The sequence below is a fragment of the Lissotriton helveticus genome, chromosome 5_1 (genome assembly GCF_964261635.1).
Source record: "Lissotriton helveticus chromosome 5_1, aLisHel1.1, whole genome shotgun sequence".
Classification (NCBI taxonomy): Eukaryota; Metazoa; Chordata; class Amphibia; order Caudata; family Salamandridae; genus Lissotriton; species Lissotriton helveticus.
The window spans coordinates 498654815-498674801 of NC_136065.1; the positions used below are offsets into that span (position 1 = coordinate 498654815).

Below are 19987 nucleotides of genomic sequence, written 5' to 3' on the forward strand. Positions count from 1 at the left end.
GATACATACTCAACGGTGTTGTGGATAAGTGTAACGATCTTGTATTGGCTTAGGGGAATCACGTTCATAGGATTGGCTTGTGGTCTTCATGTCGGACGTTTTATTGGCTGAGGAGACACACCAATGCACAGTTGCGTACCTGATTGGCCAAGGGAACTGTTAACAGTTGTTCATTTGTTGTGAGGCCCCGTACAGTGCACATGACTTTGTCGCGTTATTTTAGCTGCTGCACGACAGAGCGGGCGGTCAATCTAGCGAGAGTGCAGAGATGTCGACTCTTTACTGACTGTGAGTGTTTTTTTAGCCTGCGCCACGGTCTGATACGCACCCGAGTGTCCTTTTTCATCGGTGTTCGTGAGTAGAAGGCAAAGAAGCTCAGTCGATGTGATTAAACTACTACTTGGTCCCCCACGCCAAGTTTCTTTGGCTCGATTGGTTACCGTAAGCCACTCGGTCCGTACCCGTGTCATTGTTTCTTTGCGCTTGTCCTCTTCCGAAGGTCCCTACCGAAGTGCTTCGAGTTTCCTTGTGCTGCGAGCAACACGGATTGCATAGTGTGTGTGTATTGAATTGGCCGATTTCTGTGATTACTCAGTCTTTTACAGTTTATTTGCACTAAAGCAAAATCAGACCCCGGTTATGTCCGTGACATTCCTGATGCTTTTGACCCCGAAAGCATCCTTGCAAGTCACGGCACGTGATCGTCGAACTCCGTTTTGCCTTTTCTCCTGTTTTCTTTCTCCCCACTTTCTCTTTTCTTCCCTTTTATTTATTAAATCTATATTTATCGGTGCAGTTGCCATGCATACTGAGTTTGGAGACTACGGCTATATTGCTTCGGCTGTAAAAGAACAGACGAGGGACAGAATGTGATTCGTTCGTGCATTCTGCCCCAGTCATAGATTTGTTTAAGTCTGGGTTAAATCCATCGTTTTTTTTAAACGCCACGCTATTCCTGTTTGGACCCAGCTATATGCAAATCAGTCTTGACCCTGTTCCCCGTGGGAGCAGTCCAGCCGAACAGCAACCGGCATCCTATGACCGGTATCAGGGTTTCACCCCTCATCAGCCAGGATTTTATCATGAGCAGTAAATTAGGCAAGCATTTTGTCCTGTAAAGTTTGACACTACCTTTTCAATTTATGTACAGTGTCCTTAGGGGAAATTATTTGAAAAATAAAGGAGGCCACTTATAAAGATTGAAAATATTGAATTGAATGTACAATTTCAAAATACTTTATTTACTGTTTCTCCAGTATTGTAATGTTTTCGTCTTCTTTTTTTTTTTTGTTTTTTTTTTTTTTGTTTATGAAAGAAATGCTTTACAAACACGCTTTGGAAAAACGTATATCTTGGCAGTCACATTATGTAGGCTAGACCTTTTGGCTTTGTCAGCACTTGTTTATTATTGTGCTATTTGGGGAAGAAAAAATACCTCTGGTTTTGTGACCAGTTACATTTAGTTAACAACCTACTGCCAACAATTAGCAAGTTAAAATAATACGAATCGAAGACCTTTTCAAAACCTTGTGTTGAAAACTTACTTAAGTTGAGATTTACTTTCTTTTTTCCCCTGTATTTTAGAGTCTAACAAGAAGACACCATGGTTCATCTTTGTAAGTACATTTTGAGTAAAGTTGTCTGATAAATCCCTGAATTCCGATGAAATGAGGTAGAACCTGTTAAGGATGGCTCTTTCCAATAGGAGGAGTTTCATTCATTGTGATAATTAAACTTTTAACTGGTTAGTGAAAAGTGTCACTCGCCACTGTGTGAAAGAACTAGGAACTGTTCCTAAAAGGGGTTATATTTAAATCCACGAACCGTACAAGCCAGAAATAAAATATTTTCCTGCACTGCGTATCTCACCTTCCCTGGGACTGCTCATTTCATTCTACACCTGTAGGTCTTACTTCTCTCCTGAGTCGTGTAAATAGTATCCTACTTTGCGTCTGGGCTCTCCTAGCATCTGTAGGAGTATTGCAGTGGGGGAGTTAACACTGGTACCTCGTTATCACTCAGTGACATGGCACAATGAGTATGGTATGATTGTTGCATACCTGAAAGTGTCCCAGAAGCGATATCATGAACGCATGATGGCATATCAGCTCTGTAGTATCCACTGGCTTTAACTTTTCAACCTGGGTTTCCTTTTGGTAACACCGAGCAGGAAGAGCTAGCTTCTGATAGGCTAAATGCCTCCATTTTCAACTGTGCCAAATCAAGTATAAGAAAATTGAATATTAGTTCATGGTTGGAGCTCTTATGAGGCAATCATAATTAGCATGTATTATTTTCCCCATCCTTTTAGCCTTTGTGTCCTTAACAATTACTGACTCTTTTTGTAAATGTTGTTTTAACTATGCAAAAGTATGTTGGTTCTTTGTTTATGGGCCGGGGGGCGGGATAACTGCTCAAATATTAGTGCCTTTACTCTTGTTTTGTAAAAAGCTAACTGAGCCTGTAAACACAATGTTTTTACAGCATACATCTACTATAGATTCACAGGATATTCATATTCATGTACCAAATGTATCCAGTATTTTTTAATGAAAAGATTTATGGTCCATGGGGGTCTTGTTCAGAAATGTCTGTATTTAGGCTGAGGTACTGGGTTTTTAGGAACCGGCACAGAACCGGCAACCCAGTGGTGTCAGGGGACACCCAGAGACCTCGAGTTCTTCCTGATTTAGACCACAGAAACTCAGAGTCTTCTAGGTGAAGTCAAGGATCGATTTTATTGGCTGCAACCAAGGTAACAAGTGTCCTAGAATACAACACACGGGGAAGTATATTCTCAGGAGACTGCTCGAATTTACAATGTCAGGCTTCTCTCTTTATACAGAATATTCAGCTTCAGGCAAACATTCTTCGAATTTGTAGTATGTCATTTACAGTTATTGGTTACAAAAGAAAAGCAGAGTCATGATGACATGTACATATTTCACGTCGTGTTGCCCATAACAAATCACCCGGCAAGGCACAACATTTCCTCAGATATCGGTGGACCCCCAATAAAACAGGCACCTCCCCATCATAAAGTAAGTGAAGCAAAAGAGTAGAGACAGATGTGAGCAAGATACGGCAGGTGTGCGCGCTGAAATGGTTTTATTTCTTGTTGAGCTTGATGCTATCTTGCTCGGCCACTGGGAGGGGAACTGACCTAACGAGTTCGGCCTGGGGCAATGGTTCCAACTTGCACAGGTCATAGAAAAGTCGATTAAGGAGTATGTGTCCTTGTGGAATTGAATTCAGCTGGATTAAGGCCTATGTAAAGGGCAACACATAAATGGGAGCCAAGGGTTCAGAACGAAAATGACGATTTCGAGGTGAAATCGTCACTCGAATATGCTGAAAATATATGCACATGATGTGCTCGTCATTCTCGGTCTTTTGATACCAAATTCGTCATGTTTCGACGAAGTTTTAATTCTCGAGTCCAGAACGATTACACGAATCCAGATTTTCAGAACCACAAACCCTCCTTTTGCCCTTACATAGGCAATTAATCTATCCTCATGTTAGTCTGAGTCCAGATCTATATTCCTAAAATCATTGAGATGTTGCTGTAACATCATTCTAGTACTTAGTTCATCTCTTGACACAGGCTTCCTTACACATGATGTAACACAGAGGCCACATATTGCAGGAGCACACTGTATGCATAGACGGAACAGGAAAAGAATGGCTAAGACCATCCCAATGACCATTAGAATTTTCCATCCCCAGGCGGATATCAGTTCCCAGAACCATCCCATTAGCGACCAATCTCCTTTATCCACATGAATAGATTCGGAAATCTTATGTAGTTTGGAGATGGCCTGGTACACTGTTGGAGCGTTATCAGGGATGAAGATACAGCAACTAGATTGGATCAATCTGCATACCCCACCTCGGTCTGCAAGTATGACATCTAAAGCGGCCCTGTTCTGAAGGGTCATCAGTCGATCCGACTGGATCTCAGCAGTCAGGTTACTAAGGGCACCAGCAGTTTCAATCACGGTGGACTCAACTACCCTTGTCAATTGCCTTATGTTCCTGCTGTTAGCCATGGATCCCCAGAACGGCAGAAAACCCTCGTTCTCTCCACAATCGTCCAAAACTGTGAGCCACTCCGAACGCATACTGACTATCAGTGTAGATAGTCACTTTCCTTCCTTTGGACAACACACATGCTCTCGTGAGTGCAATTAATTCTGCTGCTTGGGCTGAACCATGTGGCACTCGTGCAGTTTCAACAACTGTGTGCAAAGTCGTGACAGCATATGCTGCAGTCACGTTACCATTCGGGAGCTTGAAGCATGAACCATCCACCCATAATGTACCATCACATTTAGCAAGAGGAGTGTCGAATAGATCCACTCTTCATTTTGTCTCTTCCTCTGTTCTGAGAAAACAATTGTGGTGTTCTGAAGCATCTGATTCCTCTATAATTGGCAACAACGTAGCTAGATTTAAGGTACTGCCCCTTTTTATGTGCACGTGACTTGCTAACAGCGTTAATTCGTAACTTGACAACCGAGCACTAGTTAAGTGCTGTGTCTTAGTTCTATTTAACAACGTGTCTACTGCATGTGGGACCATCACGACCAGTGTATTTATTATTCATTACTAGTCCAGCAGACTGTCGAATAGAAACAGCTGCTGCTGCTGTGGCTCTTAAACAACTTGGCAATGCTTTAGCTACCAGATCCAAAGTCGACGAAAAATAGGCGCATGGGCGCTGCCTACCTCCAAATAACTGAGTCAACACAAACAATGCACAGCCCTCCTTCTCGTGAACATACAATGTGAAAGGCTTACTGTAGTTGGGGGTACCTAACACGGGAGCCGAACATAATGCTGTGCGCAATTCGAGAACACTTTTCTGACACTCTTCAGACCAAGGAATGGGATTGGGTGTATTTTTACACGTTAATGCCACCAAGGGTTTGACCAATAACGAAAAATTTGGAATCCACTGTCCACAGTACGATGTAATGCCCAGGAAAGCACGCACTTCTCTCTGTGTTCTTGGAACACTCAATTTCGCGATTGCCTGAATTCTTTCTGGGGTCAGTTTCCTTCCCTCCCTCGATAAGAGGTGACCTAGGTAGGTCACTTCTTGTCGGCAATATTGTAGTTTGGAAAGTGACACCTTGTGATGTAACTCACACAGATGACGCAATAATGACAACGTGGCCTTTTTACAAATTTCCTCAGTATCTGCAGAAATGAGCAAATCATCCACATACTGTACAAGAGTAGCACCTTTAGGTAAAACAATCGTATCAAGCTGTGTTTTTAGAGCTTGACTGTATATTGATGGACTTTCACAGTAGCCCTGAGGAGCGCGTTTAAAGCGGAAGCTGCGACCTCCTAAACTGAAGGAAAAAATATCCCTGCTCTCCTCAGCAATCGGGATTCTGAAGAAAGCATTCTTCAGGTCAATCACCGAAAACCAGGAGGCAGAGGCTGGAATCATAGTCAATAATGTGGTAATGTCGGGGACAACTGGGAATTGTGGCACAACTATTTTATTCACCTCTCTAAGGTCAATCACAAATCTGTACAGAGGTGGCTGAGAAGGGTCAGTTCGTTTTAGAACAGGCAGAACAGGATTATTGCAAACGTTGCCTCGTGTTTCTTTAATCACATCCTTTTTAATCAATTCGTAAACAATCGCTAGGAAAGCTTTTTCACCCTCACTAGATATCTTATATTGTGGAATTCGTGGCATTTGAACATTGGCTTTCAATGTTACAACATATGGTGGCATTTCTAAAAGGCCCACATCATTAGGACCAGTAGCCCAAAGAATATCTGGAAGAAGCGACAATTCTGCTGGAATTTTATTCCTCGACAAATACATGGGAGAAATCACTTTCTTACCTAAAGTAAGTTGTACTCCTGAGGGAGAACAGTACAAAGTTGCATACAATCTTTTTAATAAATCCAATCCTAGCAAGTTTTCACCACAACCTGTTGTCAGAATGAGGGGTGCTTCTAATTCACAAGGACCAACAGAAAGGGACAAAGGGTCAGAAATTGGATTTCTAACTGGGGCGCCAGAAAAACCTACAGAAACGTTCATTTCGCCAGACAAAGGTGCGCCAGGGAGTTTGGAGTGCATAATAGAACTCTTTGTAGCACCAGTATCCAACAGAAAAGGTTCTGACACACCTGATGTAATCACCTCAACGTATGGTCCACTCTGATCTACTGGAACTGAAACAACTCCCTCTTTTTGTCTATGGCTGTCCTAGCAATGATTACCCTCCAAATACTCATCCTCTGTATAGTAATCGTCAACATAGTATTGAGCTGTCCTATCAGATGCGTTGTTCTGCTGATCGAACCTATTCATAGAATTCTGTGGTGGAAGGGGACGTGCGTTCAGGGGGATGTTTCCACGTCCTCTACCTCTAGGCGCTTGCTGAACACCACGACCTCTTACACCAGAAGCACCATTTGCACGCTGTAATAAAATAGGACAACTATACTTGAAATGACCCTCTTCTTTGCAATATGAACACTGGTTGGGGCCTACAGAGACACGTGGCTGAGTGTACTCGACTCTTTGCGAGTTCCTCTGATACTGTTGAGGCTGCTGGAAATTATTCTGGTAGTGATTCTGGCTACCATTATTCTGATTACCACCACCACGTGGCGGATAGGCTTGCTGTAGCAAAACCTTCGTTTTCAGTTCTTTAGTTTTCTTCTCTACTTTATCTTTCTCGTCCTGGTCTCTATTTTCGTAATATTGTGCAGTAGCCAATATCTGGGCTGAAGATGAGACTGCCCAAGAACTTTCTGAATCCTTTAACTTTTTACACAATTCTGGAAGCAGATTGTGCACAAATTTATCGACAAACAATCTCTGACCACCTTCTGTGGTCATATCTTGACCGCTGTGATAGACAAATGTTTCTTCGAACCTGGTGAAGAAATCTGACAGTTTCTTCTTTCTTCTGCTTGCATGCAGACAACTTATCCCAATTTACACGTATTGCAGGCATTACGTTTTCATGTAATCAACTATTTTACCAGGGAGTTCTGCTATCAAAGGCTCAGGCTTAGCACCACCAACTTGTCGGGCGTCTGCAGCGGCAATATTAGCCCACGAGTCACCTAATTCCTGATCATGATCTATATGACGAATTTTACCCCATAAAGGTTGTGGAACAACATTCCCAAATAGCATATCAATATCGGCTAAATTCATTATACATGACCCAGCAGTTTGCGACAACTCTTTTTAATACCCTGCAGGATTTTTACGCGGATCAGGTAATGTTTGTTTGAGTGCTAAAACTTCAGCTCGCTTCCATGGGACATGTACCCATACACGCTGAAAATGTGGCAGAATAGGTGGGACAGCAGTCGTGTCACCCTCTCTCCATTGTGGGGGAACTTCTCTCATAGGGTATTGTCGCGCCTTTTTCCTACTAGATGCACCAGGCTCAGATTGTAACCCAGAACTACTCCCCTTACTCCGATATGATAACAATATTTCAACCGCTTTCTCTACATCAGGACCTACAATCATGCCTTCTCCAAATTTAAACCGTACACGACACAACTCTTGCGGGTTGCTTTCCAGATAATTGTCTTCCAAATCCTCACAAAGAAAAACACACATCTGTTCGAAAACATATCTCTGTGTCGATGCTTCCCATTGATGGAAGACTTCCATGACAGACTCTACATCATATTTAACCGTGTCCATAACCCATTTCCGTGCTAAACTATTCAGTGAGGCTCTCTCTTGATAGTCAGGCAGTCGACTTCGCAACTGTCTTCGTCCCATGTTAGGGGTCGTAGTAGGCGACCCGAAAAGAGGTAAAAGAAGGTTAGTAACAGTGCTGGCCATTTTCTGCCGAATGGAAGGTGAAACTGAAGGAAGAACGGGTGGAAAAACGGGGTGAGATAAGGCAGGGGCAGAGATAATAGCAGAAGAGGCATCAGGGGAAATAGAAGGAGCACTAGGCAAAATCGTAGAGGGAGCATTAGAAGAAGTAGAAAGTACATTAGGCAAAATCGTAGAAAGCACAGGTGAAGCAGAGGTGGTCGGTGAGCCTGGAGGAGGCTGCACCGAAGGAGTAGGAGCCAGCTGAAGAACAGCTGGTGGGTTCTGTGGAGGAACAGGAGGCGTAGTTTGCACAACTAAAGGTTGCGGGAGTGCCGTGGCATTTTGCGCATAGGGGGGTGGCGAATTTAGTAAATGTGACATTAGTGGGTCTGTTTCACGCTCTTTTGCTGCCTCTTGCTGAAGAGACGGCAAAACTGGATAACATTTGTCCATTGCCATTTTACGTTGCCTGTGCAACGGTTCACTCATCTGCTCTTCTTCATTGTCTTTAAACTGCATAGCAGCTTGCATTACTGAAAGTCCCCCTTCTCTCTTATTTTTCTTAGCTAATTTGATTTCCTTTTGTTTGGCTTCTTTACGCCATAAGCGGAAAGAGTCAAACATCGCCGGCCGGGCTTTCTTTTTAAAGAGTTTAACTTCAAGGTTGTCTAAGATTTCGGAATCAAAACTACCATATTGGGGCCATTTTAAAACACCATCTTTTCTGGTGTATTTAATCCACACTTCGTTGTAGGTGATGGGGCCTACCCCATGTTTCACATATAGTTCGTAAGTCGGAGTTCCAACCGGAGGAACCGGACATGAGTCCTCCAATCGGGAGTCCCTATTATTATAACCAAGACAAAACAAATTTCCAAGTCTAAGACTAGGCATCTTCGCTCTCTAGTCTAGTTCCAAACTTCAAAGGATTATCGATTACGATATTTCTCGTGAATACACGAGTCCTTCGGTTTTGGTGCTTGCAAGTACCAACAAATTATCCCAAAGGATACCCAAAACTAAGACCAACTAAGGACTGGGAGACGCTCCACTTATACTTAACTGAGATATCGATGACGTCACCAGAAGACTCGTCTTAGTGTTTCGCTCTATCAAACTTCAAGGGTCCAAATCAGGGCGATAGCCAGGGCAGCAGTCCTCTGTAGCCGTTGGGAAGCAGGGAACCTCGCAGCAAAGACCTTCGGACCACGTCCACATGCAGGGGTCGATGAGGTGGTTGGCCGTCCTCCGGAATTTTCACACGAAGCTCCTCACGAACCTCTGGCTGGGCTGGTACCACTGGAATCGCCCCAAACGTTGGGCGCCAGCTGAGGTACTGGGTTTTTAGGAACCGGCACAGAACCGGCAACCCAGCGGTGTCAGGGTACACCCGGAGACCTCGAGTTCTTCCTGATTCAGGCCACAGAAACTCAGAGTCTTCTAGGTGAAGTCAAGGATCGATTTTATTGGCTGCAACCAAGGTAACAAGTGTCCTAGAATACAACACACGGGGAGGTATATTCTCAGGAGACTGCTCGAATTTACAAAGTCAGGCTTCTCTCTTTATACAGAATATTCAGCTTCAGGCAAACATTCTTCGAATTTGTAGTATGTCATTTACAGTTATTGGTTACAAAAGAAAAGCAGAGTCATGATGACATGTACATATTTCACGTCGTGCTGCCCATAACAAATCACCCGGCAAGGCCCAACATTTCATCAGATATCGGTGGACCCCCAATAAAACAGGCACCTCCCCATCATAAAGTAAGTGAAGCAAAAGAGTAGAGACAGATGTGAGCAAGATACGGCAGGTGTGCGCGCTGAAATGGTTTTATGGCTTGTTGAGCCTTGATGCGATCTTGCTCGGCCACTGGGAGGGGAACTGACCTAACGAGTTCGGCCTGGGGCAATGGTTCCAACTTGCACAGGTCATAGAAAAGTCGATTAAGGAGTATGTGTCCTTGTGGAATTGAATTCAGCTGGATTAAGGCCTATGTAAAGGGCAACACATAAATGGGAGCCAAGGGTTCAGAACGAAAATGACGATTTCGAGGTGAAATCGTCACTCGAATATGCTGAAAATATATGCACATGATGTGCTCGTCATTCTCGGTCTTTTGATACCAAATTCGTCATGTTTCGACGAAGTTTTAATTCTCGAGTCCAGAACGATTACACAAATCCAGATTTTCAGAACCACAAGACACCCCTATGTACTGTCTTCAATGTTTTTTTGCTACTGTCTGGTTTGGTCGCAGCTGTGTTGAGGGGAAACAGTTTCAAAGTGAAAGGAACCAGGAGGAAACAAATCAGCACTGCACATCGATGGATACTTTCAAAGGACAACATTGATCCTATTTCTTCAGAACTCCGTCAGGATAGGTCATATGAGAATTTATACTATATTTACACATTGTTGCAGTCTTGAAACTGAGAGTTTTAAAGCAACAAACAATACATTGTGGGTGTATAATACATATATTTTGAAAAAATGTAAGTTTACAGCGATGTTCAAGTTTTGCCCACACAAAGCCATAGAAATTTAGCAGTTAGTTATACTTGTAGCAATACTTATTTTAAGAAACTAAAACTCGTGGCCTAAAGTAACTTAACTTAATAATTCCCTTAGAGATCACTTGTTGTTCAACTCTACAATACTAACATCAAATCATCATCATATTCTCTCATACATTCCCCCACTCTTGAAAGAGCAGAGTACTGCACACATTTGAATATTAATATCTCCAAACTTAATAGTTTTTTTTCCATTCCAATTGTTGGTTAAAATTCAATATACATATTAAAAAGGGCACATGAATACACTACTGAAAAGGAGAGAACACACGACATTTACATCTGTCATACAATCAGGTGATTCTGTAGGACTTTATAAGAACAACGCATTGCAGAAACCAATTTCTAATCAAAATGTGATTATATATTCCACAAATTTAATAAACTCTAAGCATCTACGTGTTTCGGTGGTTTAGAATAAAACCACCTTCAGGACAACATGAATAATCCCCCTCCTATAATTATATAAACCACTTGTATAACAAAACATAAATATATATGTGACTTTTCACATTAATATCCAATTGTTGCCATGCTACATATACTGACTCATAATAGGAAAAAAAATCTGATCTTAAGGGAAAACATATGACAGCACCCTTCAAGACTAGTGATGTCACAAATGATAAGCTTCCAACCTTCTTTATATTGCCCATTCATCCTACAGTTAAAAAAACACATTCACTCATTCAGTTTCCTTCACTTTGTTCACTCGCCTGTGAGGAGCATTCCGATACAGAAAATAAGTTTGTTTTAACATGTACCGTTCGTAGGATGCAGAGTCAAAATACCTGCAAGTTTACAAATAAAGGAGAGAAGGTGGAACTAAATAATCAGTCCATCCAATCTTACCAAGTTGTCATAATTGGAAATCATCCCATTTAAAATTCCAAAGGTACTTATCTCTTATTGTGTTGAGCAACTTTTCCAGCTACAATCTGAATGTTCCAGTTTGTAAAACAATCCTACAAGGCGCTATATGGTCCCCATCATCCTCATAAGAGACAACAATCTGAGGTCTCAATGATTTCATTGAGTGGTAATAAAAACATACCATATTTGTTTATTTTTCTAAAAGCTGTATAGGCAGCGTTATATATGAGGTGTATGGGGCCCCTCTCATTGTATTTGATATCTAAAGTTACTTAACAAGTTATAATTCCTTCAGATGAGTTTATGTATAACTGTTGAGTTTCTACGGTTTTGGGTGGGTAAAATGTGAACCTAACTAGACCGTCCCTGTAACCTTTTTTACTTAATCTATATAATTGGATCTGCTGCTACTCATGGATACGCGTCCCTAGATATACAATATTGTTGAACAGATTTACAAAAGGGGCTCTTTCGGGGCTAAGAGACAGCTTTCCGCCAAATTTGGTGTAAATTGGTTCAGCCTGCAGCCGTGTCTAAAAATTGCAAAATCCACATAGACCGTGCATGGGGAACAACAGTTTTGGGACCAGTACCCTCCTCCCCTTTCTGCGCCCCCTGCTTGACGAATCTCCATGAAAAGTACCATGCAAAACTAGGCAAAGTCAGACATTTTTGGGTGGGAAATTTGTGAAGATTCGTCAAAAGTCGCCAAAGTGATTAGCAAAGAATAAAGGCTTTGTCAATAGAAAGATACCTACTGGCTGTTGCCAGTAGGCTATATATATGTATAAATATCCAAAAACACATCTTACACAAAGAATTACACCACACGCCAAACTTCAAGTAACATCAGGCGTTTTGATTTAGACAGAAAAGAAGTGCAGCAGCTGGCTTGCAGGCTATTTTGGCTAAAAGTAAATAAGCCTGCAACAGTAGAGGAAGTGTCTGGAAAGATGTAAGTTCCATGCAGACTAATGGGAACTTATCAGTTCTGTGAAATGTGTGCTGGGTACAGTAGTTAGTGTAAAGGACACAGAAAATGTATCTAACAGGGAGCATTAAAAGGGGCAGTTTACTAAAAATGCTGAAGGAAATGCGAAAAATGTTGAACAGTTGTATGTCCTAATATCATTGTCAAAAATGTATCCAACAGAAATATTGTCTTATTTTTTATTTCATTTTATTTTGAAAGTTTTATATAGCGCGAACAAGATCTTTGCAGATAACAGAGCACTTTACACAGGCAAGTGGTGGGTAGGGGAACAAGAGGGCATCGTAGGGAGGTAGATCATCAAGTTCATATACATAGCAAAAATATTACGTATAGTACAGGTATGAGGTAGCATGGCATAGTTGGAGCGTAGGTCATCAGAACGATGTAAATAATACAGAAATATAAGTCAAAACACACGTGCATAGGAATATAAAGGCTATATCATAATAAAAAACTGGTAATACTGTTCGACGCAATGTCAATCAAACGAATTGTTCAAGTGTATTTAGCCATAAGGATATTTTTGACTTCTTTCTTAAAAAGAAGGGAGGAGGAGATGAGCCTCGTTTGAGGAGGAAGTGCGTTCCAGATCCTGGGCGCCATACAAGAGAAGGAGCGTTTGTAAGTTTTTTCCTTCCGGAATCTTCGCGGTTTCAGCAGAAGATTGTTTGTGCTCCTGGTAGTTCTGGATCCGCCGGAAATTGTCAACTTATGAGTGAGGTAGCTGGGTGATTTCAGGTGTATAGCCTTGTGCGTCATGCAGGCAATTTTCAGCTGTATTCTGGCTTTGAGGGGCAGCCAGTTCAAGGCTTTGAAGTCAGGGGAGATATGCGAATGTTTTTTTGATCCCGTGATGAGTCTTGCTGCCGCATTTAGTGACGCTCTGAGGGGTGCAGTTGTCGTAAGGGGGAGGCCGCAGAGGGCCACGCTGCCGTAGTCTATGCGAGGGATGACTAGTGCTTGTACTGCTGTTTGGAAGTCTTTTGCTGGGAGGAAGGGTTTCAGTTTCCTCAAGGTATTTATTTGGAAGTTCGCCCCCTTAGTATCCTTGCTGATATGCTGCTGCATGTTGAGGTTGGTGTCAAGTGTTATGCCTAAGGATTTTGCTGAGTCCACGATGGTCGGTTGGACATTGAGTGCTGTTAGGTGCTTAAGCCATGTTTGTGCGGAAGATATTTTCGTGGGAGGTGAGATAAGGAGGAACTCAGTCTTCATAGCATTGAGTTTGAGGTGGTTATCGGCCAGCCAAGATTGGGTGCTTCTGATCGTTGAGTTCAGACTCAGGATGTCTTTGGGGGATTGTAACTTGAGATATATTTGAGTGTCATTGGCGTACATGTGAAAGTGTACATTGGATGCTTGTAGCAGGGTGGTGAGAGGTTCCATAACTAGGTTGAACAAAGTAGGGGATAGGCAGGATCCTTGAGGGACACCTAACGATACCTGTACTGGTGAAGACATCAGGTTTTTGCTCTTGAATTTTTGAGACCTGTTGTGTAGAAAGGAAGTGAACCAGCTAAGCACAGTCCCAGAGAAGCCCATTCTTGTCTTTAGGAGTTCGAGTAAGTTCTCATGTTTCACTGTGTCGAATGCTGAAGAGAGATCAAGAAGGATGAGGAGGCAGGTATTATTTTGATCTAAGATTTGGATGGCGTCGTCAATTATGTGAGTCATAGCTGTTTCGGTGCTGTGCCCTGCTCGGAAGCCTGATTGGTGTGGGTTGAGGAGATCACACTGTTCTATGTGCTTTGTCATTTGTAGTTGGACGCATTTTTCTAACAGTTTGGCAAGAGAGGGAATGTTGGTAATCGGACGGTATTTGCTTAGATCAGTGGGGTCGGCTGTTGGTTTCTTCAGTAACGGTGTAACTTGTCCAACTTTAAGGGAGTCCGGGATGGTTCCTTGTTGTAGTGAGCTATTGATAATTTTAGTCCAGAGTGGGAGTAGCAAAGGGATGAAGTCTTTTACGGCATTAGCGGGAAGAGGGTCAGTGAGGTGATTGGATGGTTTCAGGGTGCTGAGTATTCTGTCAATTTCTCTTCAGAGTAGGCGTCAAAGGATGACCATGTCGCATTGTTTTTTAGTTTATTGGGTGTTATGTAGTTGGGTATTGAGTAAAGGCTTGCATCATTGAGGAGGTCGCTCTTTATATTGTCAGTTATTTTGTTGAAGAAAGCTGCGAAATCTTCACAGGAAGGAGTGGTGCTCATAATGTCGACAGCTGGGGGTTGTTCCTTGGATTGAGATCGGAATAGCTCGAACAATTTACTTGGACGGTTTTTTGCTTGGTCTAGCTGGAGTCTGAAGAACTCTGACTTCGAGCGTTTTATTTTCCTGAAGTATGCATTTCTCTTTTTCCTCAGAGTATTAAGATGCAATTTCGAAGGAACTGATCTCCAGGTGCGCTCTGCCGTTTGCATAGCCCGTCTCTCTTCATTAAGACTCCCGTTGTACCAGGGGTTGGATATCTTAGTGGATACTCTTTTCAGTTGCATTGGAGCGGCCTCATTGATTATTGAGGCCATGGAGTTGAGATAGTGGTCAGTTAGGTGCTGAACGTCAGTAACTTTGGTAGGGGGGAGTAGGAGATTGCAGCTGTTAGGGGGTAGAGAGTTTGGATTGAGTTTCCTCATGTCTCTTTTCCAAACTATATAGGGCTTACACAAATATTGCTCCCTGAGTTATTAGTAACACCTTTTGGCTAGTATTTCTGTAAATATATTTAGGACACCGTTTGTCAGATATTTTTCACAATATTTTGGCACCATGTTGTTTTTGACTAGTGAACAATAAAAGAAGATACCCATGAGGAGAGAAACTAAGGGTTCTATCCATATCTTAAACTAACAAGACTTGGCAAGGCCAATGGATCTTGCTTTTGTGAGTGTTAGAGCTACTGGTGTTGTAAATGAGTCTTTTACCCATGTGTTGTGGAGTGGTTGTATGTGGTGGAGAATTATGTGGGTTGAGTTGAAGTTGTTAGTTGTGGAATTGTGTTGTATGGAATGGTGTGGAATCAGACAGGTACACTAAATAGGCCCGGGTGCCCAAATAAAAGTGCACCCCATTAGCAAATTAGATGGTTACAAAAGTTGCCATTGCTTCCAAATGGGGGCAGTTTTGAACTTGTAAAGACCTGCTGTATAAGTTGTTTGCTAAGTATCGAAGATTTCTTTATTTGAGCTTGCTTTATTGTCGTAGAAGTGAACAGTAAAAACCCTGCACACCATAGAACAGGCCCACAAACTAGCAAAAATACGGGCCACACGCTGTCCTGTTAGTTCAGTCCTTTCGGCACTGCTTGATTTATATTTAAGCCTGTCCAAATTTGACCGGCACTAAATGGGACTATTTTGGAGGGTGTTGTGCGCAATCAAAATGTTATCTGGTATAGTGGATGAAAAAATTAATGTAAGAATTTAACAGACTAAAGGATGAAGATCGGCTCAAATAAATCGCTATGTATGTGAATATATATTTCGGATTGAATACGGTTTGTCTGGTGAGACAGATAACGAGGTCTCAGAAACATGTTCTAAAACATATCTATTTCTAGACGACTTTCCATTTTGCCTTGCATATCCGAATGATGGTGATGTCTACTTGCATGTAAAGATAACAAGAGCTGGAGGCAGAGAATGAGTCACAATCTGAAAACTATTCTTTTGTCAAATAAAACTTAATTGTGCTAATCTCTAACAGCATGCTCCTGGTTAGGCCACAATGACTTTGTAACTGCCGTTAAACAAGAAAGAAGACTGCTGCAGAATTAAATAATATTTTAGAAGCGATGCAATGCCAGAGTGAAAAAAGATACACACCACTGCATACAGAACATGGCATCGTTCACACTCCAAAGATCCTTTTTAAATGAAAGGAAACGCTTTTAAAGTCAGGGGACGAAGGGGGCTGTTCTGAGCGTTAATGCAATCCAGATTACTTGATAGAACTTGCCAGCTAAGAATCCAGCAAGAAGTGATTCAGGGAGGGTGATGGGTGGGTCTCTACTGAAGCAGCACCCTGTCTATGTATGGCATGTGGACCGTAGCCTGCCCAAGGACACTGCATGCTACCCTTTCCCATAACAGAGCTAGGGTGGAGGCTAGAGAACATGGTATCACAAATGCTTTATCCTTTCAACAAAATATAATCCTATGTCACCTATGTTTTCAATCTATTCCATTCTCACTCGCTCACACCCTCTGCCTAGATTGGAAGTGAGACCATATATTCTTTATAGATAATCCTGACATCAGTTGTGTAAAAATACAAAATCGATTTACTGATTAAAAACCTTCTAGAATACACAATTAAACCTAAAAACAATAATACATGATATAAATATCTACTACACAATTGCAGCGAGATATGTAGACAAATCCTAGTTACATATTCTAAAAACAAACACTGTAAATAAAAAGGGAGAGGGAGTACAAATCACAAGACAAAAAAAACCCTATGTCCTAAGTTGCGTACACATCCGTAAAGAGGTTTTCAGCGCTAGGGCCTGGTATTGTCCAATTGATAAAATACTCTTTGGTCTAGCCGCTCAACAGGTTGTGTGCTTTTCAACGAGGCATCGACGCGTTTCGATGGACTCTTATAACACCATCTTTTTCAAGACAAAAGACTTTTGTAGACTCTCCATAATATATATATATATATATATAGATTATATATATATATATATATATATATGTGTGTGTATATGTTTGATACACATATGATCAATTAAAATCCTTTCTAAGGCGACAGTGAATACTCCTAACCCTAGGCCTATGCTTTCTGGGTGGTGGGGATCGATGCCTCATACTCCTTTTCTGGAATTGAGTTCTATACTTTAAACTATTCTACAACCAACAGGAGGATGGTTAACTGAATCTTAAATAGTCCTGCTGAACGGTTAAAAATCAGGGCTGATTATATGTATTAGCCTGATGTTGGTGGATGCAAGTAGATTCTTCTGATCTAAGTAATTTAGTTTGTCGGTGTCACTCAATCTACCACCCGTAGCGTGCAAAGTAACTGGTCAGATCACTGGTACTGGAAGTGGCTAAACGTTTAAGCTTCCTAAGCAGAAGGAGATGTTTAGTAAAATCCACTATCACCTTCAAAAGAATGCACTGATTCAGGTTCCCTTTAATAATTAGGGTTTGTTTAGCTGCACGTTCCTGCGTGAAATCTGATTCCGCTTTTCTTACCCAATAAGGTAGAGAACATGGCCAATAGACTGAGGAAAGGCATGTAAGGGAAGCAGACTGGCAGGGAAGAACATGAATTGATGTGGAATATGGTTTATTAGGTGACAACTTGTTCTCTTGCAGTTCTGGGGAACAACAACGCGGAAAAAGGAGCAGTAAATTAACTTTCTGTTTGTTTAGTGTGTGAAGGAGTTTGGTAACCGCTGTCATTTGTTGTTGGGTAGCCTTCCCCTGCTGTCAGAAGAAACAAAAGAAACCCGATAAACAGCCAAAGCGTAAAGATACAGTACTTAGTCTCTGCTCCGTGGGAGAAAACAAAAGACAAAAAGGAGTGACCGAGGAAGACTTGACCACAAGCAAGCATTTATGAAGGACATTGAAACAGACCATTGAATAGCAGTGGGCATGCTTTAAGCCCACAAAGAAGTGTATATACAACAGGTCTCAAAATCTTGACCTGAAAAAGCATGAAACTCCAAGACCGTCACATCAGGTTTTTTATCTAACACATCATATCTGTGATGGAAGGCAACATTTCTCAACACCATGTATATGAAAAACATTCACTGACATCTTTGTTGTTCAGAAACATAAAAAATGTATCAGATTCACGAAAAAGTTATCGGTTCAAGATTTTAATGTTTGGGGTAAAGTCCGCTCCAAGATTGTTTCCATGAGTCAGCTGTTATACACCTGAGGAGTGCATCCCTACTTTATACAACTATATGGTGAGGATTAGACTTACAGCACTTTCCTCAAGAATACAGAGATGGCAATAAACGTACAACAAGTAGGCCTCACAATCAATGGTGTTGCAGTCTCTTAAAGGAATGAGGATGTTTGGGATAATGTCCTTCATTTATCTAGTGTAAAATTATAGCGTGTTCAAGAGATCCGTAAGGACTAGATTCACATCTAGTGGTTTAAGAACTAGGGGTCGTGACGACTGAATGTTGGGCCAAGGGAGGTACAGAGTCATTAAAAAACTGGAAAGAAGATGGGAAGGTCCTTGTGGAACTAAAAACCTCACATGACATCACTACACATGCTACCTTGACAGCATGTTGGAATGCACACAAAAGAAACTGAGCCTTTGATGAATGGCCAGCTCAAGAAATATATGGGCATATAATCTCATGACTTTGGAATCGTCTGATCTGTGCTGATTGCACCATAGCAGTGCAGTATATCTTAAAACTGGACAGGACACATTTGCTTTAAGTGTTTTGAGAAGCCCAGAACACCTGGCACTGTGTTTTGGGGAGATGCCCCCACTCCTGATAACGACACATGTCAGGAGCAGATAACTTTGCAAACTCATTACATTGTCAGTTCTTACACTCCCAGATGGGAAGTAGGAAATTCAGCCATGCATTACCTTTTTGGGCTATGGAACTAGCCAGATAATGATTTTTGCCTCCGCAGATAACCAAGAAATTGCCATCTACGTGACTAACCTTCAGAAGATGGAGATAGTGGTTTGGAATGTGGAGGGGGTAAATTAATCAATAAAAAGAGCTTGAAATATCTTGGAATTAAAATGACCCAAGATGTGGATAGGATTGCGGAATTGAAACAGGACATTTGCGGAAACAAACTACTGATGAATTGGTCGCATCTACCATTAATGATATTCGTTAGGACAACCTTGCTAAACATGTCCATCCTGCCCAAGTAGGAGTGCAGGTGCTTAGAAGTGATATATATCAAATAAAGTTCAACAGAGGTAGCAGCTAAAACATATTCCCTGAGATCCTGCCACAGAGAAGCATGGAATACAATAGTATTTATGATGTTTACTACAGAGTAATCCCATAAATAAACAAATACGTGCCGAAACTCTCTATCTCAGGCAGCAGACAGAATCCTAAAATGAGCTGGCCAGATAAAGCTATGCCGTGCTAAAAGAAGCATGTGAATGCTCAAGCGCCTTGAAGAGCAAAAGATTTCACCTGCCCCACAATAACTTCCTGCGCCGCTTCATCTTTCTTCACGACCGCTGGCCGTCATGCATAGCTAAAACGGCCAGTCATCAGGCTAAAGTAGACTATCATTTAATTACATGCATGGTAAGAGTCTCCCCAGCGGCCGAGTGGGAAAGAGGAGTGTCGCTTTAAGTGGGAGCAGGTTTTAGTGCAGGAATTAAAGTAAACCCGCCTGCTTGTTGTTCCACCCAGGATAATGTGCTGCATGGCTACACACAGGTCCCATTGACTTTGCCAATGCTTTTAAAAAAAACATTTTTGTCCTCATTCATCTCGCTTACTTCCGGCTGCTCACCTTAGACCTCTTTGTTCTGCCTTTTATCTTTTTCGGAAGGTCATAAAGTTGGGGAAGACCACTACGACTTTTGCAGATCTACTCCAAGCCCGCTGGATAAAAAGATCAGTTTCAAAATCAGAGGGTGTAATCATTGGACAGGAGATAGAGCACTCATTACTCTTTAGCTCAAACTTTTTCTGTTATTCTGTACTCCTGGTTGTCTCCCTCTCCATCTAATCAAAGTTGCCA

General features: G+C 41.8%; 1 protein-coding gene across 3 annotated transcripts in view; it reads left to right on the plus strand.

Annotated features, from left to right (window-relative positions):
* Positions 1–151: 151 nt before the first annotated feature.
* The window catches only part of LOC144753240 (small ribosomal subunit protein bS16m-like), a 33866-nt gene continuing 14030 nt past the window's right edge, over positions 152–19987 (plus strand). The window contains exons 1-2 of one of the 3 annotated variants that reach the window (XM_078640995.1): positions 152–288; positions 1585–1616. In XM_078640995.1, the coding sequence (XP_078497121.1) occupies positions 1604–1616 (13 nt within the window). In that variant the 5' untranslated portion in view covers positions 152–288; positions 1585–1603. Of the gene's footprint in view, positions 289–477; positions 559–1584; positions 1617–19987 lie in introns of those variants that run through there. The other 2 variants (XM_078640996.1, XM_078640998.1) reach the window with 2 other exon arrangements.